Here is a 25484-nt window from a genome sequence, read left to right on the forward strand (position 1 = left end):
CCCAATTCATTTGAATGAGGAAACTGAATATGATATACGAGCAAACTCAGTTACGAGCTCTGTCAAGGAACGAGTTAAACTCTTAGTTAAAGTTTCACTGTATTTCTTCTTTGAGGATCAAACATCTAAGATGATCAAACGTTTCAGACAAAACTATTCAACCCTCAAGGCTGCAACAGCCACAGCATCAGGGTAACCAAACCTACTTCCTAGAAATGTCCATTTTTGGAGATCACTTGGACGTCCTGTCGGCGTCCCCCTCCGGCATAGAGCATGCAGTCTCGGTGATCTCAATACTTCTGTCCGTTTTATCTGTTTAAAAGTCATCACACAGCTGCTGTGCGTCTCTTTGAGGTAGAAGTAGTGCTTATCAGTTTTGATTCCACAAGCCGGGGTCTTGTGGCGACGTTCAACCAAAACACACGCAAAGAAACCTTGTCTTCATGTTTTCCAAATATATCTGTGATGAGCTTAAAGGAATCTAAACAAGCCCGAGTGTGTGTTTGTAGAAGCGATTTTATAGTCACTTCTGTGTCTCTAATTGGAAAAACATGTTCATTTTGGAAAATGTGTTTGTCGATAAAAGTCTATTGTTTTTATTTGCCCCGTGTCCGACAGCCGGGATGCTGCTGTGACAAAGCACATCTGGCCGCAGGTTTGAAAATATTTCAACATTGGGCAGGAAGCGCTCAGACGTCTCACACTGCGGATGTTTGATGTCACGCCGGCTTTAGGACGAAAGGCACGGCCTCTGTGAGCCAGAGAATTCGCAGGAATCACTAACAGTGTCTCAGTGAAAAAAACACTTACACATCAGCAAGTTCACGCTGGTCTCTTGGAAAATCCCCATAATAGTTCAAGACACTTGTGAACATGTCCATGTGATTCAGGGTTTTTTGCTCGATTTACTTAAGCAATGCGGGAAATATTTGGAGGAACTGCATCCAGTGAATTCATTAAAAGGACAATAGAAGAGAAAAAAAGTGAAAAAAGACAAATATCTTCCATATGTTTGCTGAGCCGCCATCTGGAATCCTAACGTCTTCCAGGAGAACTCCGGAAACATTTTTTTTGTTTTGTTTCTCCCTCTCGCCTGTTGCTGATAATACTTTTAAATGCACACTTTCTTTCTTTTTTTTTTTTTTTTTTTTTTTTTTTGCATTCCAAGTGCATTAAGTGAATGAACCTTGTTTGTTTTAGTTAAGAAAAATAATCATGGTGTGTTCCGCTTCATGATAAGGTACAATATTTTGAGGCCTTTGCTGTTGCTCTCAGTAGTTTGTGAAGCGTATACTTCATCCAGGCCCCTTTTGTTTTTCCTTCTCAGGGGATGTGTTTGACCCCATGGACCAGAGGCTGGAGATAAATGAGGTGAGTTAAAATACTGATAAAACTGACCATTATGAACAAAATGTTCTCATTTCCATAATTAAATCTCCTGTGTGACGCTAACACTCGACATCTGTTAGCTTGTGTTTTAGCGAGCTGCTGTGGCTAGTTGAACTTGGCTTTTTTCCCCACTATTTTTTTTAGCATGCAAAAGAGTTACGCTTAAAGAAAACCCAGATTATGGTCATTTATAATTTACTAGGGCTCACTTAATATCATGTTTGTTTCGACCTGCTTTTGTTGTTATGATCAAAACACTTAGCTTTGACTTACCTCAGCTTAATATGCAACTGTCAGTTCATTGTATATTTGACACTTGGCTTCAAATATAGTTGTGACAGCAAGTGACAGTTTCACTTAGCTGTCACTTAGCTTATAGCTAAGTTTTTTAAGAATAAGAATAAGAACAACTTTATTTTTCCCGAAGGAAATTGTTGTGCCAGAGTTTCGAGTAAAACATAACAGTAATAGATAATCGTAGGAAGGAGGGAGACTAAGAAATACAATAAAATATAAAGCGTCAAAGTTAAGGCTATCAAGTGTTTTAAGGTCTTAAAAAGTACAAAGATTTGAATATTCCCTTCGGCTGAAGGAAGAGGAATTAAAAAGTCTGATAGCCTCAGGTAGGAAAGACCTCCTGTGGCTATAGCTAAGTTTTCTAAACTTCTTTTGTGAGTTCTAGTCGAAATCTTCTTGTCGTGGCAACTGGACTTGAATTTCTTCCCTTTAAAAGTCAAGTTTCAAGGGAAGAAATTAAATTCCACTTGCAACGACAAGAATTCACCATGACCTGGATGACTGAGAACCTCCACAGACTTCTTTTGCTGTCTTATTATGCGAGACACATGGCGAAAGTTATTTAGCTGCGTTTTAGCAACGTTGTTGTGATTGGGTGAGCTATGTGGCTTTGCACATTAGCTGCATGCTACTATAGCTGTCAATGACGCAATATGTTTCAGTTAAAGATTAGCTTTATGGCAAAATCATGCTTAAATGAGCTGAAACACATGCAAGCAGCAGCTTCCTGAAGTTTCCGTATTGTTCTAAATTACAAGTATGTTCTCTCTAAAAGCTTTAGTTTAAACTGAAGTAATTTAAGTAGCATTATAGAATGCACAAGATGGAGGCGGAGGATTGCTACACGTGCTGAGAATTACAAATGACAGACCATGAAGCACTAAAGAGTTGTTTTTGGCCCTCTGGGCTTGAAGTAGGCTTTTTTTCTGCTCAGGTTTGCAAAGGGTGGGGGTGGATTGACTCCTTTTATTTAATGTAAAGATTTTGATTTAAGCTGTAAAAACATATAGCGGAACTTGGGCTTTACGAATGCCCCTGATCACAAACAAATTATCCCATGATCATGTTTATTGTTTTTGATAAAATTTTGAATTAAGCTACAAACAAGCCTCGGTGCGCTAACATGCTTTCCACATTGTTTACATAATTGTCCGTTGCGTTCTCTTATTATAATACTTTTTTGTACTTTTGTTTCATCAAGTTAAGTTAACTAGGGCTCCCCAAAAAGTTAAAAGTGCTCGTGATGTTAAGAAGAAGTTAAGAATTACTATCAAACCTATTTCAAAGGAAATAATAGCCAAATATGAGAGTGGTGTTAGCGTTACTGATCTTGCCAAGCACGACAACATGGCTAAGTTTACATAATTTTCTGTTGCGTTCTCTTATTATAATACTTTTTTGTACTTTTTTTTCATCAAGTTAAGTTAATTAGGGCTCCCCAAAAAGCTATAAGTGCTAGTGATGTTAAGAAGAAGTTAAGAATTACTATCAAACCTATTTCAAAGGAAATAATAGCCAAATATGAGAGTGGTGTTAGCGTTACTGATCTTGCCAAGCACTACAACATGGCTAAGTCAACCATTTGGGCTATCCTAAAGAACAAAGATAAGTTAAGAGATGCGCTAAAGATGGCTGATGTGCCAAAGGGGTGACTACATTATTGAAGTAAAGGTCCCAAATCCTAGAAGAAAAAGAAAAAGTGATTGTTAGTTTGGATTAACGAAAGACAGGTTGCTGGAGATAGCGTAAGCGAGGGTGTCATATGCAAGAAGGCTTTACTTTTGCTGATGTAGAGAAGGAAACGATGAGTACAAGTGCTGGCGAGAAGAGAAAGAACACCAGAAATACGCTCATAATTTAGGTTATCTTTAATAACCAGCTCTATACCCTTGAGGTGACATGGGAGTTTGCCCAACCAGTCTACATGTGCTTTATGGATCTGAAGAAGGCATCCGACCGTGTCCCACGGGCAATCCTGTGGGGGCTGCTCCGGGAGTATGGGGTACCGAACCCCATCATACGAGCTGTTCGGTCCTTGTATGATCGGTGTCGGAACGCCTGAGAGACTATATTCCTGATCAGATCATGCTCACATATTCCTTTATTTGTCTTCTAATTTCTTACCTTTTGTCCACTCCCTTCAGCACACAGACACCGTGGATTTCTCCTTTAACCCGCTTGCCGACTCCCGCTTCGCCTTCCACGATCATTCCCTGGTTGAGGCGGTAAAGCTGGAGAACCCGGAGGTTCACTCTTTCTTCAGGCTCTTGGCGCTATGCCACACCGTCATGGCGGAGGAGAAGAAGGAAGGTGAGCGAAGGCGACACTTTCATGTCCACACAGCGGGAGTTGGGTACATTGATCGCTGATAGTGAACACTCTCTACCCACTTCAGAAGGGTTGCTGGTTCAACCCCAGGTTCTCCATGTTCCTCCCACATGCTAATATCAGTCAGTGGGTTCATTGGAAACTCTGAAGGCCTCCACAATAATAGATTAATTGTACCTTCCTCCCTGCTTGTGGGCCAACTTCACATAAATATTGGTAATGGGAACTACTTTGATGTTATTTGCGGGACACTTTTTGAGGTATCCATACATGTGGATTGGCTGAGTAAAAGAGCATAGTGCTTCAGCAAAATACGCAAAGAAATGTTGTGTCTCTATGTAAACATCCAGTAAAGGCATTGTTAACTTTATTCCGGTGTTCTTGTGATGTAGGTTGTTTAAACACAAAATAACAGAATTGGTGACAAGGATGGGATTTTTTTTTTCTTCTGGAAAATGAATTCTTTGAACAAAAACACAAACCAGTGCTGATGTCATAGGGATTTGTTTTTTTTAATTCTGCTACTTGACTACCATTGTCACCGATAAGTTACACACTTCACAAGTGCAGGATTGCCTGAAAACGGTCGTCAATTTACGCCGAAAGAGTTCCAATCATTCAACAAGAAGAGTGGAATCGGTCACACAAGTGCTGTACCTTACCATCTATCCACAAACGGGCAAGCTGAGCACTTTGTCCAGTTGTTTAAGACGTCGATGAAATTGATGCATAGCGGGCAATGCTGGAGTTGCTGAACAACAAGTTATTTTTGGATTACTGAAGTACAAAAACATGACACGGTGACATTTCATACTTCCTGAGAGACTCAACTGCAGAACTGTGGGTGACGTCCTCGTAGGCCCCGTCCAATGCAGCACGTCACCCTCGGAGGAAGCGTCGACGGAAATGACAACAATGCAGTGATGGCACAGTGACAGAGTGAGAACAATCATGCCAGTGGACGCTTCACAATGCGAGTGTCGAGCCGCTGCAGCGACTCTTTCTTCATCTCCACATGCCGTTTTTCCTCATTCGTTTCACAGGTTTTGCCCTCTTTTGCGACAGACACTCCCTTCTCTGCGCAACGTTTGGTTATCTCTTTCCAAGAATTACTAGCCATTTATTGTGTTTATATGCCCTACTAGATGTGTTACACAAGTTTAACTTCCTTGGCCAGCGGATACTGTCGAAACTTCCCACAACCCTTCCCTTTTTCCACTGTGAACCACACCCACTTCAAATTTCTGACCCATCACACGATAGTTCTCTAACACCACACGAGGATGATGGGACAAGAACACAATGACTTCATTTCTTTTCCCCGCAGCCCCTGGGAGAGAGAGCAAAACGCCTCTCTTCACGGAGAGTATGTATGGGTCTTAAGTGAGTGAGAGTGAATGGTTGTATGGATATTTTGCCCTGTGAGTGACAAATGGCGTGTCAAGGGTTAACCTTTTGTCTGCGAGGATTATTAGCCTCCTCGACCCTGTGAGATAGATAAGCGGCTGAGATAAGGAACAGAGAACCCGCTGTAATTTTGAGAAAATGGTGAAGGACAAAAGTAAAGTTCTGCATCGAGGAGCTTCCGTACATGGACATTCCTCGTACCGTGTCTCCGATCCGGTGGCATCAGATGTCCACCTCTTACTCCTCTCTAAAACAGCAGAAGTCGAATGTCAGCTTTTCACAGAAACAGACTGAGCATCACCTTTTTCACATCTGTAACACACTTATAAATTACTACTGGATTAAATATGCGCCGGTCTGAGCAGTTAGAATTGAGCCAAACTAGATTGTGTGTTTCCTCACTGACTGGCGGCCTCCTACAGGTGAGCTGCAGTACCAGGCCCAGTCCCCGGACGAGGGCGCCCTGGTGACGGCGGCCAGGAACTTCGGCTTCGTCTTCCGATCTCGGACGCCCGACAGCGTCTCCGTGGTCGAAATGGACCGGCAGCGCAGCTACCAGCTCCTGGCCATCCTGGATTTTAACAACGTCCGCAAGAGGATGTCTGTAATCGGTAAAGAGCTGCGTGAGAACGCCCCCCCCCCCCCCCCCCGGCACGGCTTAACGTTTTAAACTCACGCGCTTACCTACGTTTGTTTTTCTGCTTCCAGTTCGGAGCCCGGAGGGAAAACTTTCTCTCTACTGCAAAGGAGCCGACACCATCATTTACGAGAGGCTCGACGTCTCCTGTAGCAAACTGATGGACGTCACCACCGAGCACCTGAACGTCAGTCACGCTTCCACCTTCGCTTTTTGTCGAGGACAGAGATATTTACTGCGAAGTATTTGAACTTTTTAAAAAAGTCTCGCTGTTCGAGAACCCAGATCCTCAAAATATATTCAGGTCGCGACGCTCCCATAAAAAAGATGAGTCCCCCAGGAAGCCATCCCCCCTTTGAAATGATTGTATTCATTTTCAGACAGAGAAGGCCTCCTTTTATTTGTTTATTTAGTCCTTTGCTAAAATCAAATTATATATTTGATATTCGATATTTCAGATATTTCTGATTAACTTCCAGGGTCATCATTCATTTCATTTCTATCTTCAGTTTGGTCCCCGATTTAATGTGATTTCCTGTAACCTGGTGAATTTTTGTCCGATTCCTTTGAGCAGATTATCCACACGTGACATTTTTTTCAATAATTTTGAAGAATACTTGTGTTGTGGGTCTGTTAGCCATCAGCTAAAAAAGTTACAGAATCTTTTTCTTTATTGACATTCCATCTTGGCTTCATCATGCCCCCAAAACATCAGATATTTCCAGTCATCCCTATGCAATGAATACATGATAAGTGGAACTGGACAATAACCAGAGTTCTGACAAAGAGAGAGAGAGAGGGATCTGAAACAGTTCAATTCCTTGTGATTTGGAACTTAATCAAATTAACATGAAGCAATCTCAATCCAATATATTGATTGAATTTGGTGAATCGCTTTTATGTCAGACCTACGCTAGCTTTCTTTATATCTCCAGATCGGCCAGCACCAGTCTCTTCTGTTTCTGTGATTATATCCCAGGGTCTTGCGTCCATTTCCCCTGAAATTTGTGCTCTGCCTCCTACAGGAGTTTGCAGGGGAAGGTCTGCGGACCCTGGTCCTGGCCTACAAGGACCTGGACGAGGAGTACTACAGCCAGTGGAAACAGCGCCACCACGAGGCTAGCACCACGCTGGACAACCCGGAGGACAAACTGGACCAGCTGTACGAGGAGATCGAGAAAGACCTGCTGGTGGGGAAAACAGATCAAGAGTTTAGTAAGAATGGCAGTCGGCTGGAGACATACGAAATATCCGTGTCCAGTTGCTAGGGGCAACGGCGATAGAAGACAAACTGCAGGACGGGGTGCCTCAGACCATCGAGCGGCTCTCCAAAGCGGAAATCAAAATCTGGGTTTTAACCGGTGACAAGCAAGGTAACTCCGCTGCTACCGAACCGGGGAAATTGACGAGAGATTTTTGAATAATCAAAAAAGTAACGTTCAAAAAAGTAACAAAACGTCTTTAGTAAGAAGAAAAGAAAAAAAGAAAAAATCTGCAAGATAATTCTTCAGATTAATGTGATATTCCTTCAGTCAAGCTGAGACAGATAAAGCCTAAAAAAAAAAAAATTAAATCATTATCTAAGGACATGAGAAATTATTTTAATGGCAGAATAATGTGTTTCAAAAACTAAGCAAACCCTATATTGAATTCATTCTAATTCCCATCTAATTCATTTTCGGTGTGGGCTCTGGTTCATGTTTCCCCTCATGCCTTCCTCTTTTCTGTTTGTCCCATTTTTCCATTTTGGCCCAGAAACGGCAGAAAATATCGGCTACTCCTGCAACCTGCTGCGGGAGGAGATGAAGGAAGTGTTTGTCGTTTCGGGAAACTCGCCGGAGGCCGTCAGACAGGAATTGAGGTCAGAGGAATTTTTCTTTAGGACCCGAGCCTTTTTCGCCTCGGCAAACTTTCAAACCCGTGCGTTTTATTTCCCGCCGGTGTAGGGACGCTCGCATCTCCATGAAACCGGACGCCCTGGACGACTGTGTGTTTTTGCCGGGGACGACGTCAGGAAAAGGAGGGAAGGCTCTGAGTGACGAGGTGGCGAACGGCGAGTACGGCCTGGTCATCAGCGGACACAGCCTGGTACCGCAAGTTTAATACTACACTGCTACTGCTAGCACTACCTCTACCATAGGGTGATTTCTATAACTAACACAACACTAACATAACACTGCCTGAAGGGACATTTTGTGTCGCCCTATTGTGTTTTTGCTGCTAAAAGTCCATTGGTGGAGACTCGGGTCATTAGTATGTATTTTCTGACTTAGTCCCCAGTTTATGACTTAGAGGTTAGCTTGGTTCCTTCCCTTTTGACTTTTATGATCATAATAATGATGAAAAGAGATACTTTCCATCGCTGTCATGTGGGAAATATAGTGCAAAGCGATTCACAGCGGAAGAATTACCGGCACATAAATTATTAAATGAAGGGAATTGTAATAATAAAGCTTCTTGAATGAAATGAAGTCAGTCAAGTATGTAGAAGGTCCCGGATAAAATAATAAGATAGAAGTGGAAGAAAAGAATTTTAAAGTCCAATAAATTCTTTCATGCAGCTGTGCATAAAGGAGTCAAAGGTCTTTTCTGTGGATGTGAAACATCACCCGCTGAAAGTTCGGATTTTAAAGCTAACCAGCGAGCTGTTTCCCCCATTTTCCCCCCCAAAAAAAGATTTTCCAGTCTTTGCGCCATCAGATGGAGTGGAAGGACTATTACTGTAAAGAAAGAAAGCCTTTTTTTTTTTTTACAAAGTTTGTTCTTTTCATTTCATTCTACACTGAGAGATCCATCGTCTCTGAAATCTGCCTGCTCCGCCGTCCTCCTCAGGAGGCCATGTTTGGTAAACGCCACCCTCCGTTCAGATGTCCAGCAGGATCCTCCTTGGAGATGAATCAAATACACCGTCCCTTTATCTGGACATAATGTTTGTACCCGTCAAGTGTGTTCAGTGTCATTTTTAAACACGTTAAAACACGTTAAAAGAATCGCTGGTCTCCTCCGCCCCCCCCAGAAAAGATTCAAATCTGAGTGAATTAAAATCAAAGTGAAATTAAATCTAAAATAGAAATTAAAATTCTCTTCTATATTTCTTTAATAATGATTTTGTTAAGAGATTTTAACAGGAATAGAAAAGAGGAAATCCTGACTTGATTTTATATGTTTCCGATGTCTGAAAAGCCCTAGATCTTGTTTATTTCGAGATCATTTGCACAGTTTGTCCATTTCATGAGTTTCTTTAGCCTCTTTTAGTCGCCGGTTTCTATTATTTCCTATCATTGTTGCAACAAGATGGGGATCAGACTTGACTTTTTACTCCTCAGCCGCCCGTTTGTCCGTCACCTGTCTAAGGTCCGTCTCCCTCCCCAGGCGTACGCTCTGGAGGGACGCATGGAGCTGGAGTTCCTGCGGACGGCCTGCATGTGCAAGGCGGTGATCTGCTGCCGGGTCACGCCGCTCCAAAAGGCCCAGGTGGTGGAGCTGGTGAAGAAGTACAAGCGGGCCGTCACGCTGGCCATCGGTGACGGAGCCAACGACGTCAGCATGATCAAAGGTAGCCCAAAGATCACCAAATACGGTCGATTTAAACGTTCAAACGTCCGGGACTCGAGATGAGCATCAGATAATCTGCGTTTATTTTGAAAAGCGCTTGGCCTTGCTCCAGATGCACTTAACGGTATTTATTTATTGACTGATTTACTCAATATTTAACCACTTTTTCACTTATTTTTCATTGTTTATTTTAAATCTATATTTATGTATATGCATATGTCTGTACAATAGCCTTGAGTGTCAAGTAAGTCCCCTAAAATGAATTTGACATTAATATCTTTATTATAATCTAACATGACTTTTCCAGTGGTCATAAACGTCATCCTGATGGATGATGGTCTATGAGCACTTAGCGCCACCTAGTGGCAAAGAGGTGAACTCCAACTTTTATATTTGTTCCCTCTACCAGAAATTGAACACGGTGACACAAATTCAAATGGTCTCAGGAAAAAAATAACAAAAATCACGGGAATTTTTTTTTTTTGTTTTCCCTCCTGTCAGTGGCCCACATCGGAGTGGGCATCTCCGGTCAGGAGGGCATGCAGGCCGTCCTGTCCAGCGACTACTCCTTCGCCCAGTTCCGCTTCCTAGAGCGCCTCCTCCTCGTTCACGGCCGCTGGTCCTACCTGCGTATGTCCAAGTTCCTGCGCTACTCCTTCTACAAGAACTTCACCTTCACCTTCGTCCACCTCTGGTATGCCTTCTTCTGCGGCTTCTCAGCCCAGGTGAGAGGGGAGAGAGGTGGGGGCTAAAGGCAACGGAGCGGGGGTCGCTATTAAAACTGAAGAATTCGCAAAAATCTTCCACTACAACTCCCACTTTTACTCATGAATTTGTAATTGAGTGTGCAGTCATTGCTAACTGAAAACAGATTTATATATTGAGAAAAAAATCCTGCACTCGAGGAGGCGAGGGATGCTGGAGTCTATCCCAGCTGTCATTGGGCAAGGTACACCCTGAAATGCAGGTCGCCAGTCAATCACGGCCACATACAAAGACTGACAACATTCACTCACTCATTCGGGGAAATTTTCCCAATTTACCTGAAATTAATCTAATCTTTTTCGGAACGTGGTAAGAAAACGGAGAACCCGTAGGAAACCCGCGAAGACCCACGCGAGAGAACATGCAAACTCCCCTTGTCTGAATTGACTCACCACGGTGCCGCAGCGTTGTTATTTATACTTATTATTATTTAGTTGGAAATTCAAATTAAATTTCACCAATTCAGTTTCATTTAATCTACTTTCCTGAGAATATTTTTTACATTTCTTTTCAATAATACGGTTTATTATTTATTGTCCACCAAATTATCTTATTTCACTGTGGACACCAAAGTAACAATTTCTCCCTCCTTTTAAAATGTAAACAGTCCCTGTGGGCACAGGCTATTATTAAGTTCAACTTCCCTGCTTCCAAACAGTTAATGTATTTTTATGGCGCCGTTCACTGTTGACCAGCTTGCCTTGTCTTTTGGATCAGAGTCAAAGTCAAATAAATGAACGCGTCGTGTCCCTTTTTTCCAGACGGTGTACGACGAGCTGTTCATCACGCTCTACAACCTGATATACACGGCCATGCCCGTGCTGGGAATGAGTCTGTTTGATCAGGTGGCTTCATCTGCTTGTGTTTAAATTTAAAATAATTTAAAAATAGCATTTTCAAGACCCAAGCATAACCATTCAGACCCTCTGTCCCCCCCCTGCTGGTTTAGGATGTGAACGACGTGTGGAGCTTCCAGCACCCGGAGCTCTACATCCCAGGGCAGCTGAACCTCTACTTCAACAAGAAGTCCTTCTTCAAGTGCGCCCTGCACAGCTGCTACAGCTCCCTGGTGCTCTTCTTCATCCCCTACGTCGCCATGCACGGCACCGTCCGGGACGACGGCAAAGACGTGGCCGACTACCAGTCCTTCGCCCTCCTCACACAGACCTGCCTCCTCTTCACCGTCACCATCCAAGTACGGACGACCGTTATCTCATCGTCAAGCTCCGAAAAAAAATAACGTTTATTTTTGAGTAAAAGATATCATGGGATAAAACTGTCTCTACCAACTATTCTAACACAAGGGTGCTCACATTTTTTCAAGTCAAAATGATCTACCCACAACAAAAATGCAAAATATTCTTTATATGTTCAATGTATGTTGACGTACCTTGCATAGCCGCATGAGCCAATACTGCACAACACAAAATAATGATGCACATTTTTTGTTATTACTCAAGTCCCCTCTGATGACTTGCACTGAATTGAATCATAGTCCGGACAGTAGCTGCTTACAGTCGGCCTTACGAACGATGACGTGACTCACCCGGAACCATGCTTCGGTCGCGGCTTTCAATTTTGAAGTATGTTGTGTTAGAAGTGACCGTTGTCCGGACAACTGGGATTTTAGTCACCTTTCTCTTTCTCAGCTCGCTTTTCGGCGGGAAGTCCCTGTCATATTTTTCGTGAACGGTCTGAAAAATGCCGCTCCACATTACCCTTCTTTGGTATTGAGATGGTAGACCGGCAGATGAGGCGAACGCACTTCGAAAATGACATTGTGGAAAAAAGTCCTACAACCATTTTGTATGAAAGTGACAAGTTTTTGTCTTACTATTTGGTCATTTTAGACCCTTTTTTTAAGTTTAAGAGAAAAAAAACGAAGGCTGAAAATTGGCGGTAACTTGCTGACTAGCTTGTTAGTTTTTGCATGCGCTGAGACTTCAGTGTCAAAAAAAAAATCAGATGTCATCTGACTGTCTGGCCTGTATATCAATCAAGTGATGGGATGGATGACCGGCTGACGTCTATATTTTTTAATGTCATGAGCTCTACCGGTATTACCTTTGCGATTGACTGGAAGATCGCGATCGACGTATTGAGCACCTCCGATTTAACATATGGAAGTGCTATCCTACAAGTTATTTCCCATCTCGAGAGCAAGAGTTGTATGGCTATGTTGGGATAACGGGGCTCCCCTGAACACCGTATATAGTAATACCTTGAAATGTTTAGAGTTTAGCTTATTCCGTATCCGAGCTTGTAACTCATTTGCTCGTGTACCATTTGAAAATGATCCAATTAGAAGAAATTGAAATGCTTTTAATCCGTTCCAGTCCCCACGATTCTGTCACATGTTTTTAAATAAGAAAAATGTACGTCATAGATAACAAATACTGTATTAAAAAAATATAAAAAAAATAACGGTTTTATTAAGTGGATTTATTGTGAAGATCGAACAAAAACTCTCGGAAAAATCTGTACCATCCCACTATAATTATTGCAGGATAATCATCCAATGATTTTGAAAAAAAAAAAAAGTGTAATATTTGAATCTTTAACCTCTTGCAGCTTCTAAGAGGACGGCCGGTGTCACATTGTCCTCATACTGAAGGTGCTCCTGTGACTGATCCCTTATCAAACAGCAGTAGAAAAAAAAGTCAGAGACTCCACAATAGGCGGATTTATTGACCTCCAAATCAAGCATTCATTCTTTATCTCAGCCAAATCTCGAACTTTATAACATTAGAGATGGGTGTTTTGTTTAAAAAGAATAATACTGACATTGTGGCCGGTCCTGTTCCTGTTTATAGGCCTTTATTATTCAAACTGTATTAAGATTCCATATCTATCGGTTATATATTGTGGCACACATGTTTCCAGTGTTGTTTGTTTTAAATATCTGCTGTGTATGTGCGTTCTTCAGCTGGTGCTGGACATGTCCTACTGGACCACCATCAACACCATCTTTGTGGCGGGCAGCCTGGCCATATACTTCGCCATCACCTTCACCATGTACAGCAACGGCATGTTCCTCATGCTGCCCTCGTTATTCCCTTTCATAGGTGGGTGATACGATACCCGTTGCTTTTTATGTATATCCAGCAAAAGCGCACCGTTAGAGCGACGTACCGATGCTCATTATGCGGCTTATTTTGTATGGATTGGAGCCCTATGATAAGCCAGAGCAAACCATTTGGAAAACTCAAACCGTGATCCGCGTGGGTGTGTGTCCATGTCCAGGCACGGCGAGGAATACACTGAACCAGCCCAACGTCTGGCTGACGATCCTCCTCACCTCCATGCTGTGCATCCTTCCCGTGCTCACCTACCGCTTCCTGCTCATCCAGCTCTGGCCAACTATCAACGACAAGGTACAACTAGCTCTACCGGTTCACACCAAACAATTTTAACTGTTTGAATGGTTGTTTACATTCCAGATTAAGAATTTTAACAATTTTAGATTAACATCCTGAGTTTGAGTTTAATCGATAAATTATTTTTCCCACAAAAGTCGAGTGAGATTAATTAGAGGTGCTTGATTTAACTCATTTTGTTTCCTGTAAATCCACCTAAAAGACAAGCAAGTCTATTTTTCAGGCAATTTTTTCATTCTTCAAATTCAAGGTGTCCAAATATATTCTGGATTGGAAAGTACATTAATTATTTGAGTATTACTCTTAAGCTTGTGGAACGTACTCCGTTACTTTTCGTCCCGGCCTGCAATAATGAACGATGGGACCCGATTAGCGCCCCTTGTGGCAGAGATGAGTGCTACACCAAGACATCAGGGAAAAATTCACCCTATAATTTCTTTCTCGCCTTTCCTGACTTTTTCAACTTGTAATTGATAAACAATCGAACTTGTCACGATTGTAACATTTCAGGTGATGTTCAAGGTGAGACAGGCCAAAGCCATGCCCCCGCCTCCTCCCCGCCGGATCCGCAGCCGCCGCACCAGCTCGCGCAGGTCCGGGTACGCCTTCTCCCACGCGCAAGGCTACGGGGACCTGGTGACGTCCGGACGCTTCCTGCGGCGCCACGCCCGCCCCTCGGGATTGGCCCACGCGGGTCGGACCACGACGGGCTTCAGTCCCATGGGCCGGTCCGCCGGGTACAGCCCGACGGGGCGCCCCCAGAACGTTAAGGTGCAGGAGGTGGAGGCGACATCACTGCAGATGTACCGCACCATCCGGGACCCGGCGCTTTGACAGAGAACCCAGTGTATTTCAGGTCAACACTAATATTCTGTGGTTCTGACAATAATTTTACGACTCTTATTACATTGTCATGAAAATTTAACCACATGGATGACCAGACGTACCCTCGGATCCCGGAGAAGGACATGGTTTCATCATGTTTACAAATGAACCTTCTGGACCTTCTGAGAGTCCGGATACACCGCCGGGCTCACAACCGAAGGTCCCAACCAGCAGGCAGAATCACTGACGGGAAACAAATTTTTTTATGTCTTTTTTATGTCTTCTTCTTCTTCTTCTTTCGGCTTTTCCCGTTAGGGGTCGCCACAGCGAGTCAACTTTCTCCATCTAACCCTATTCTCTGTATCTTCCTCTCTCACTCCAACTACCTTCATATCCTCTCTCACTACGTCCATAAATCTTCTCTTTGGTCTTCCTCGAGACCTCTTGCCTGGCAGCTCCAGTTCCAGCATCCGTCTACCAATATATTCACTATCTCTTCTCTGTACATGACCAAACCATCTCAGTCTGGCTTCTCTGACCTTCTCTATGTCTTTTTTATGTCTCTCACTATTTTCTTATTTACAATTCATTCGCACTTTGGTGTCATTTAATGACACCAAACAGAGGAAGGCAAAAAACTCTACACTTGAAATGTCATTGGTGACAAAAAAAAATTGAGCTTCCTAAACCTTTTTCTGAAAGTAATAATTTACCAATAATGTAATAGCATAGGTGTAATATGGAGTTCCTGAACCAAAAGCATCACATTGATGAATTTTTAGATTTATTTGCTGTCCCAACAGATAGTAGAAATGCTTCAAGTTATTGGACAATTTAATTTTATTACATCAGTGGAGCTCCAATGAAATAAACCTGCCAGGTTGTTGCCGGGGAGAAAACAGCCAACGCCTTCTACAGACCGGGATCCAGTGTGAGCACTCGGGGCCCTGTGACGCAGCCCCTGGTTTTCCACGTCACACACTGGTACTGTCCAGCTTCGTACCTTTACCCCCATCCCCCCTTCCAGTATTAGTTTCACCACGTTTGCGCTCGGAGGGCACCGATGTGCCTTTTGAATTAAAACAACTTGCCAGTAGCAAGGGATGAGAGAAAGGACCACATGATATTTTCAGGAAACCATAACCTCCAGGTCCCATCATCGTACCACGTTATCCCTGTAGTATTTTTGTAGCATTTTGTCATTTTTTTTATGACTCGTTATTTGAATGCGGCCGGATCCCTGACTGATCATTTACGAGAAGGTTCAGGATCTGAGTTACCAGCAAAACTTCTTTTTTATTTTATTTTTTTCAATAAATACACACTCTTACATCATTAACCATTGTGATGTCGTAGTGTCGGTGGCCGTGGTGGAATGCAGTTGGCCGCTGTAAAACAATTCGGTTTTCAGTTCGTAGTTTGTGGCCTTTCTGCAAAAAAAAAAAAAAAAAGATGTGCTCAAAACAATTTAAATAAAAATCCATCCTGAAGACTTGACACTCAACAAGTATTTTAAATAACAAAACAGATAGAAGAAACATTTTTTATTTTTTTTTTTGTATCATTACTGCTTTCTGATGGTTGTTTTGTATACTTTTGTACTTTACAAACTGCAGCAAGCCTTCAAAGATATCAAAAGCAATGTTTTTTTTTGCAGTTTTTTTTTTTTTTTTTTTTTAATCGCAATGATTTTCTTCCCCCCTGTGATGAAATGGCATTTTTGTGTACATTGTGTTTCATAGATATATATTTCTACATATTTAAATACATATAAAATGAGCAAGTTGGTTGTCTTGATATGCATATCCAGAAGTGTCATACCTTTTCTGGCAACATTTTTTTCATGCTCCAAAGTAAGATGTTTTTAAATTTATTTTCATATATTTACCAGTCTCTCTCTCTCTCTCTCTCTCTCTCTCTCTCTCTCTCTCTATTGCGGTGTGTATGCAGATCTTTACCAGCAGGTGGCAGACGAGTCTTTATTGCTGCCAAACATCATAAAACCAAGCTGTTTTTTATTATCAAGTAATAAACACTTGCACAATCTCATCGGGCTGCAACGCATCAACAGTGGGGGCGTTCGCTGTTACCGCATATTCCAGACAAATGATTTCATTTCACTTCACTTACAAAGGCAGTCACATTCCCAGAACTTCAAATCTACGTCCTTGGTGAACTTGAACAGTTTCTCAACGCGCTGTTGAAATACTAGGCAAATACACGAGTGTAAATACCTGCAAAATTTAAGCTTTGCTTTGGGAAAATGTCAGCGGTTATAATAATCGGGGTGGTTGAATCTTTGCATCAAACAAAAGCAGAAGTAAGAAAACTAGGCATTCGGCGTCACCATGGCAATGCCTCAATACAAATATCATGTGTGTTACACTTCCCCCAGCGGGAAATTAATCGCCGTGAATAAATATCTTTTAACGACGCAGGAATATCTCATCAAATCGGATTTTTCCCCTCCGTGCAGCTCTGATCCCGGGAAGGCCTGCGGACCAGACCGGGCCGGATCGGCGCTTCGCCTTGACTGAACATGTACAATACAGCCGAGTCTTGGAGAGCATGTGTGCGTGGGTGGGGGCTTACAGGGGCCTCCTGCTCTCATTTGTAAAGTTTTCCTCTCAGTAAATCATCCAGGCTGCGATTCGCCTCTTGTTCGGTGCCCGCTGGGAGAGACGCCCCCCCGACCCGATCCCTCAGCTGGATCAACACGAGCGGCCCGCTTGGACTGACGGATGGCGTCTCAATTAAGCAGTTATTCTTACCCCCCTCCACCCCAGCCACAAGAGGTGAGAGTGACATGGCGAGACAGAGGCCCGAGTATTACCGTGCGAACTCAAGACTTGAGGAAAGAAAAACAAAATCTAAGAAAGCAATATGCGGGCCAAGCGCAGGGACGTGAGTCGGGAGTTGGACGCAGCTACTGACTGCTTGACCGACCGACCAAAGGGCCGACTAACCAAACCAACCGAATGGTTAAATTTCTAGAAACTGTCATTGCATATTCCTGTTTATTCATTAAGTATGTTCATTATCTGCATCACTTACCCTTTACTCTGGTTGATGGGAGGGGTGGTGGAGTCATACGTCAGACAAAAACGACCGTTCACTCATTCATCCACACATCTGTGCAATGCAGGTTTTCCAATAAACCTATGTTTTATTTTTTATTTTTGTACATTTTTGTTTGTTTTGTTGTTTCATCGTTGTTTGTGGGAGGAAGCTGGAAAACGCAACAGAAAAGCACAGGGAGAACATGCAAAGTCCAACTGGGGACCTTTTTCCTGTGACCACTGTACCATTGTTCTGCCCTAGAAGCATATATCAACATATTTTTTCCGCAAAAATAACATTATACAAACACACTTTGGACACCTTGTTTGTACGTGAATGTGCGCGTCTCCCTTGTAACCAAAATGAAACTGAGCTCTCTGTTGCCCCCTGGCGGCCATGTTGGCTCCTCCAGGCGGACACAACGGCAATGCTGCCTTCTCGGTCTCCACGAAAAAATAGGAATTCTCTTCCCTTCGTGCGATCGAAGCATGCAAAACTATTTTGCGTGGATTTTCCATGGCGCAGATGACGACAAAATATCTACTTTGTATATTCGAGCTAGTTTTTTTGGACGAGATGGTCGTGACGGTGTTGGAAAATACAAAAAAAGAAAATCACCCAAGCGTATGGGAAGCTAAAAATTCCGACTGTCCCTGAATGCATCACCCGCCTGAGCCTGCCTTACATTGTTAACGTTGATTTCTGCTGCTCCAGTCAGCAGCAGCATTTTGTCTTCCGTGAGCCCAACCTGCTTCTCGGGAGGAATAACGCCGGAAAACCTGGGGGGCAGCATCTCAACGTAAGCTACTCTCTTCAACACACGTGTACGTGACAAGAAAAATAAACGAAAAGGCGAAAGTCCCGTTTTAGTTTAGCTTTTTTTTTCTTTTCCCCCTTTTTTTTTAAGGAGACGCTCGGCAAACACGTTCCACAAGCTAATGTTGGGATGTTTGTGTGTCGCGTTCAGGGGTCTCCGTCGAGGCTCGAATTCAGGAAAACCCGAAGCTCCGGTACTGTTTACGGGCGTACCTCTTATTTCCCCCCCACCTGCCCGTGTTGTTATTTAATAACGTTGATAGTAATCGTTTTTTTTTTTTTTAAAGATGGGTTTGACTTGACTTAGCAGTCATTTTCACCGCTGAGGGGGAAGGAGGCGGAGGAGTGCCTAGCCGTGTTTCCCATGGCTACGCCAAGCTTTCGTTAAAGGAGGGAGGGCTATTTGCATTCACAGCCAGCAGTTGGTGACATAGTTATGGACCGTGTGTGTGTTTGGAGGTGTGTGTGTGTGTTTGGAGGGGTGTGTTATTTCCCCCCTGGAAGTCAAACCCCGGGCGGGGACAGGAGTCGTGACATCGCCCCGGGAAGGTGCAGGTTCACCCCTCCTCTTTTGTTGAGTTGACCGTCTGACGGTATCGTGTGTATGTGTGTGTGTGTGTGTGTGTGTGTGTGTGTGTGTCACCACCTTCTCCACTTGCTCTCCGAAGCTCCACCATGAGGAGGAGCACCGATCGTCTCCCTGCCCAGACCGGAGGCTCCTGGTAGGGATGGCTCCGTGGTGAGAGCCCGCTGTGACGAGCTTGCTGTCCGGGTGGTTGTAGAAGGACGGACGCCTGGACAACATGACCGTGTTCAAGCAGGAAAATGTCGAGGAATTCTACGACATCGGAGACGAGCTGGGGAGGTGAGTTTCTCCCGGGTGTGTTTCGGGGGGAAACACACGGAAAACGGGGGTTGGGGGGGTCCACGAATCGAAAACCACTGCCAGAAAGAGCTGTGATTGTTCTCCTGCAAAACCAGCAGAAAACCCGACCCCCACCATCACTGGCATTTTGTACTTGTGGATATTAACCCCGAGGCATTTTTCCAGGATATATTCAGATTCAAAATCCGTGGTCATTTTTGAAATCAGCCCGACAGAAAAAGTCACGATACTTAAAGTCCGGCGCATCAGTCGTGAATATCTCCAGCCCAATCAATTAATGATCCAATCATTTCAATAACACCCGGGTTAATCAATAACGAAAGTAATCTAAGACCTTATCAGGAAAATGATTTCCATTCCTGGGAAAAACCTGGAAGAGTTGAAGTGCGAGCTAACCGATTAAAAGGCCTCGCGTAGCAGGAACGACGACCGACTCTCCGGCTGGTCCGTGGGAGTATTTTCGTTCGATCCCTGTCCGCTTCGGACTTCCCGGGCCAACCCCTGCCCGCGCCCCGGCCCCGGGGTCAACGCTGATTAATGGAGCCAATAATACGTCGACGGCAGGGGCTGAGTGTTCTTCCCTGAGGTTGCGTCGAAGCAGATTTGGAAGTCGGTCGGTGTGTGTGTGTGTTTCTGTGTGTGAGTGTGGGGGTTGTAATTGCTCAGCATCTTCTCCGGGGAGAAGTCTGACACCGCTGCTCCCCCCGGAGGCCTGTGGGAGGTGCCGAGAGCAATCGGTTCGGTCTCTGACGTTCTCCTTTGGCTTTTGTTCATTTGCGTCGCGGTCGGAGAGCAGAGTGTAGTCAGAAGCGGTAGAATCCGAAACGGCAGAGGATGATTTATGCTGCCGTTCATCGATTCAAAACGCACGATAAACACGTCCCCTTTGCATCTGACAGGGATCCCTGCATAGATGCTAAGCTACTCAGCTACGAGAGGGCGGGTCAGAGCTTTCAGTGTCACCGCGACATGCATGGCGATAAGGCTGAAGTTGGAGGTCCAATCTGTGGCAGCCTTGTAGACCACTGTGGTTTTTAGTGAGGAGAAGTGTTTATTCCAACAAGGACAGCGCCTGGTTTTGTCTCGTTGGCCCTGGTGGATATGCAAATATGGATGAAACGAAGGCAGAGGAAAGAAAGAAGGACGTCATCATGTTTTTTGTACTTAACCTTCAACATAAACAACCTTTATCTCTGAGGAACAGTTCTGCATCGCTGAGCCAATCCCAAGTGCTCGCTTGCACTTTTAAACACACATGCACCTGACTTGATTAAACACTTGTGGGTTTTTTGTCTATAAGAGACTCACACCCCCAATCGAGATTTGTACACAGTGTGTTTTTCATTCCTGCTATGATACAGCAGCTTTCTATTCAATCGTCAGCGTCGGGTTTATACTGTTGGCGGACCTGGTGTGTCTCATTGTCGCCAGGATAGTCTTTGTGCAGATGATAACGTAGCAACGTGGGTGGGGGTGACCGTCAACCAAGTGACTTGTACCATGAAACGGGCTTGCCGTCTCCCACATTGGGGCTACGAGCGTCCGCACGAACTCTTGGCGGTCAGAGGCCAAGGTTACTGAGAACTTGAAAAAAATATGATTCTGAATTATTGTCACTCTTAAGAATGACAGAGTTTAAACAGGTGTCTTATAGGATGAAAACTTAAAAAAGTTAACTTTAGTACAACACTGTCTTCCATAGCAACGCTGCCATTTAATTCCAGAGTCCAGATATTCACAGCTGGTTTTAGGTGCAAAGTGACCGGAGAGGCTTTTGCTGCCGGCAAAGGCGCAAACGATAAAATTATCAAATGGTCTTCATGGAAAGATATTTTGTCTCGATTGGCGTTGGTTTCCATGGTAACAGACACTTCATTTGAACTCCTGCGAAATAGTTTCTGAAGCGCCTGCCCTTCCTCAAACACTTTCTGTGGGCTCCGTTCAGAATGGTTCTGTGCAACCAAACCCTTTTTACATTTCGCAATGTTTTGGCATCATCTGTTGACATCACGTGCCGGAGACACGCGATTCGAATCACTTCCCCGAAACGCAGACCCCAAATTCTCCCGAGTTTATCGGAAAGTTGCACGGGCCAGATGTGGTCCAGATGTGCCATCGGCACCGAACTGCGCGTCCGAAGTCAAACGGGAAAACAACGGAAGAAGCGCGGCATTTATCCCGCATGTGCGATGGCTGTCGGAAAAAAAAATCACATTGTCCTCATTTGGTGAAAATCACCCCGTTGTTCGCCGGCTCCTTGCAGCCTGCACGAATCGGGGGAACGACAACAGGCTGCAGCCGGCTGCTAGCGGAGACGATCGGGGGGCTTTGTCTAATGGGATTGAATTCCGAGCCGGAATTAAAGAGGCGGCTCGTGAGAGTCTGATTTGGTAGTCACAACAACACCACCAGATTGGTTATACGTATCAAAGGTTTGACGTGGAAAGTAGAGATTGGGAACAGTTACAGATCCTGGTATCAAAAACTGTCATGCATTAATATTAACCGGGTGATCGGTAATGGAATTACACTCATGATGGATGGAGGACCAGCCTGTTGTCTTCAGAGGCATTTACATGCTGTCACTGTGTGGATTCTTGAAACAAACTGAACTGCTCCTGAATTATTTCCTATTTGTTTTTGATGGTAGGGTTTTTTTTCTTCGGTAATCAATTGTTAATTTTCAACTGGTTTCCAGGGACTTGGGAATGAGTCAAGTTGTTCCTTCTTCGTTGTCGGGTACTTTCCCACGGGTTATGTTTCTTTCTTTTACTGAGTGTCTACGAAGTGATCGGAGTCTGACCAAAATGGATTTCCCGAGCTTGACACCGTTCCACATTTATTTTCTTTGCTTTATAACCCTGTCAAACCACCGAGCCACGTTTTCCTGCCGAATGTTGGACATTTGAAGGCGACCCTTGACTACAGGGAAATCGTTCCCCCCTGTTTTCTGACACACGGGAAATGAGGCGACTGCTGTTGACACACAAGAGAGACTCTGGTGGCTAAACTCTGCCCCGCTGTCTTACGTTCGGCTTTTACGTCGACGAACTCCCAATGTTCCTCTTTCCGTTAGCCGTCCCACCACAGCGCTTTAAGGCAGGGAAGCTTACAGCGGCGGGCTGACATGGCAGTTCCAAAAAAAATCATTCGAAATCATTGTGCATTGCGTGGGTGCCACAGGAAGTTGAGGCGCACGCTCCTTAAAATCCTCAGTCTAAAGATGGCTTTTCAATATTACATGGTCCGATGGCGACCAGTGACTGGCCAGTGAGACGCTGGGTTTTGTTGATCTACCAAAAACCTAGACCAGGACTGCCGGAGAGCAGCTGGTCAGATGTCCAGCCTCCTGGACGGACATCGTGTTTTTGCTGCAGCAGGTGTGATAATCCCACGCAAAGCTGGCAATGGTGAACACCCCATACACACACACACACACACTCCCACCGCCGAGCTGCGACCAGACGAGGCTCATTGGTCTGCCTCCTAGATGGGTGTCTACGGAAGCCTCCGTTAAAGTTCACTAACGGAGCCAAATCACAGGTTGAATTGGGTTTTAGTGAAGAAGCATAGGTTGACAACAGAAAGATCTGTCTCAGGAGAGTCAGGTTGTTATTGTTTTATTTTGACACAGTGAACATCGCAAGTGATGTGGTCAATGAATGAATGAATGGATATTTTACTGTCTAAATTAAGACTGGTGAAATCTTTTCGTGGTCGTGTTTACCCAGTCATAGCTCATTAATTTCTTTTTTTTTTAATTCGCCTTCGAGACAAGACTCCAAATTATTCAGACACATCCTGAGAAACAGCAATCCCGCCACGTAAAAGCAGACAGGATATGACACAACAAAAAAAGAAAATGACGCAGCCTCGTCGATGAGGCGTGCGTGATGCCACGTCAGACCCCAGATCAGCTGCCACGAAGAAAAGCGCCAGTATCTTCCCATCATCAGGCCCGATCGTCTTCTATCGCTGACTCATTATTGATCAGCTCCAAAGTGAATATTCAGTCACTTGTCAAGAACAAACACACACACACACACGCCGATAGAATGCTTTGTTTTTTCAGAGGAGAACCCGTCACGTCCTCAGCAGGCGATGCCCGCTCTTCAGCACAGTCATCGAGCCTTTATTCACATTATATGGAGAACAGGCGAGCGCCGGGGTGCTTTGTCCGTCTGCTTTCTCGCAGTCATGCGTTTTTTCAGCCGCCCGTTGACTCAGCCTCTCCGGCCGCCAGAGGAGGGGAAGACGAAGCCAGACGGCGCAGCCAGAATGTGGGATGGGTGGATGTTGAACCCCCCTCCTCCCGCAACCCCTCTACCGGCCACCACCGTGCTTAGCTTACATTTCTTAGCGCTCTGCCTCTGTCATTAGTCTGCATTAATCTGACTGCTGTGCGGCTCCCTGTCGACCCTGTCTGTCTACGTGTGTGTGTGTGTGTGTGTGTGTGTGTGTGTGGCAGGAGGGGCGGGCGTATCGCGGAAGGGATTCTGAAATGCAAATGAACGTAAAAATGCACCAAAATAGGTCTGCGTTTGTGTTCAATTCCGAGCGGGAAGCACCCCGAAGACAAAGTCCCATGAATACAAAGTAGGATTACACACACGTGCTCCCACCCTCCTTTATTACATGCCGATACGATTTTTTTCTTTTTTTTTTTTTTCCCTCCCCCCCGCCCCCGACACACTGCTAATGTTTATGCAGATTGTCGAAAAAGTGCAGAATATAAACTATAGTAAAGCTGATGCCTGCATCCCCTCCCTCCAGACTCTGCCCCAGCTACTGACCTAGATTTACCCCCCCTACCCCGGTTTGGGTTATTGGGTGGAGGGGCAGTCGGGGGTAGCAGGAGTGGCCATGATGAGACCTGCCACTCATCTCCCACCCAGCCCTCCCCCTTCCCCCCCCCGGCCCCTGGGAGCGGGGCAGCGCTGCAGCAGCAATGGCACACTATCACTTCTTATTCACTCTGAAACACTGACCTCGAGGACTGAGTCTCTAGGGAGATTCTCTGGCTTTCAGACCGGGCCTTTTCTTCGGCATAGCAGAACTCTTGGAGAAAAAAAAAAAAAAAAAGGAAAAGGGCTGTTTATATACTTCCCAGGGTGACAAATGAAGTCTGTAAGCTGTGGTTGCCACAATGGAAGATATGACATTAAAACAGAGGAAAATTCTTTGAAAACCTCACATACATATTTTTTTCATTTCAAAAATATCATTTTTTTTTTCTTTTCAATTCAGCTGTTTTGGAGCTGATGGAGATTTTGAGGTTTTTGGTCTAGAGGTGTTTAGGCTCTGGTCATTTTAAAGAAAATGGAGAACGATTTAGTCGAGAGTGAGCAGTTTGTCACAATCCTGGCGATAGATGGCCTTATTGTGTCTTTGCCGCACCGCAGAGCTGGAGACCCCCCACTTTCTGGTTAGATTAAGATAACAACGGGTTACCCGTTGGTAAGTGGTTACCCCTCATCTGACATGAATCATTTGAATCATCTACACTGCAGCAGCTCCAAAACACATTGCAGTCCATTTTGGGAGTCCCGCATCTACCACACCATGGACAAACCTCGGGACACCTTAATTTCACTCAAGCGTCGTTCTGTCAAAGCATCTGTGTGTGTGTGTGTGTGTGTGTGTGTTGGGGGGCGGGTCGTGTCTTCTTTCTGAATGGAATTCGGGCCTGATCGACTAAGCGGGTTCACTTAATGTTTGCTTCAGCTTGTAGATACTTCCTACATTGTGTAACGCTCGAGGAGTCACCAAAGTCTTTTTAGATGGTGTGAAAATCGACGTGTGAGGAACCACAAACCTTTTGCCAACTCGGAAAAAATTAAAAAACAAAACTGGAAACGGAGCAGTTAAAACCCAGCTGCCGATGGTCGATTGAGCTTCCCCATCGGTCGCCGCCACCCCGCTGGTGTTTACATTGCAGTCATTTAGCTGACACACTTATCTGTAGTCCAGATTACACTGAGTGCAAAACACTCTAAGCTCTGGTCCATGTGTGTGTGTCTGTATGTGTGTGTGTGTGTGTGTAGAGGATGAGTCACGAGGAGCCATGGTCCTGCGTTCTCAGTTTCGCGTCAGAGGGGAAGTGGAGCGAGATGCCCATCAAACTTAAGACGCGAAGAAGGTC

At 44.5% G+C, this 25484-nt stretch overlaps 2 protein-coding genes across 3 annotated transcripts in view; both read left to right on the forward strand.

Annotated features, from left to right (window-relative positions):
• LOC147221571 (phospholipid-transporting ATPase ID-like) overlaps window positions 1–16629 on the forward strand; it is a 40619-nt gene extending 23990 nt beyond the window's left edge. The window contains exons 14-28 of the mRNA XM_086169149.1: window positions 1328–1371; window positions 3831–3996; window positions 5844–6032; window positions 6130–6245; window positions 7084–7248; window positions 7320–7431; window positions 7814–7919; window positions 8005–8146; window positions 9431–9614; window positions 10115–10338; window positions 11140–11223; window positions 11328–11573; window positions 13305–13443; window positions 13622–13752; window positions 14266–16629. Coding sequence (XP_086025275.1) covers window positions 1328–1371; window positions 3831–3996; window positions 5844–6032; window positions 6130–6245; window positions 7084–7248; window positions 7320–7431; window positions 7814–7919; window positions 8005–8146; window positions 9431–9614; window positions 10115–10338; window positions 11140–11223; window positions 11328–11573; window positions 13305–13443; window positions 13622–13752; window positions 14266–14589 — 2372 coding nt within the window. The 3' untranslated portion in view covers window positions 14590–16629. The remainder of the gene's footprint in view (window positions 1–1327; window positions 1372–3830; window positions 3997–5843; window positions 6033–6129; window positions 6246–7083; window positions 7249–7319; window positions 7432–7813; window positions 7920–8004; window positions 8147–9430; window positions 9615–10114; window positions 10339–11139; window positions 11224–11327; window positions 11574–13304; window positions 13444–13621; window positions 13753–14265) is intronic.
• Window positions 16630–18362: 1733 nt separating this feature from the next.
• The window catches only part of dapk1 (death-associated protein kinase 1), a 58517-nt gene continuing 51395 nt past the window's right edge, over window positions 18363–25484 (forward strand). Inside the window, exons 1-2 of one of the 2 annotated variants that reach the window (XM_086169147.1) lie at window positions 18363–18439; window positions 19125–19321. In XM_086169147.1, coding sequence (XP_086025273.1) covers window positions 19260–19321 — 62 coding nt within the window. In that variant the 5' untranslated portion in view covers window positions 18363–18439; window positions 19125–19259. Of the gene's footprint in view, window positions 18440–19060; window positions 19322–25484 lie in introns of those variants that run through there. The other variant, XM_086169148.1, reaches the window with a different exon arrangement.

The sequence above is a fragment of the Fistularia commersonii genome, chromosome 22, assembly GCF_037954325.1.
Source record: "Fistularia commersonii isolate RoL2024-O1a breed Wild chromosome 22, RoL_Fcom_v1.0, whole genome shotgun sequence".
Lineage (NCBI taxonomy): Eukaryota > Metazoa > Chordata > Actinopteri > Syngnathiformes > Fistulariidae > Fistularia > Fistularia commersonii.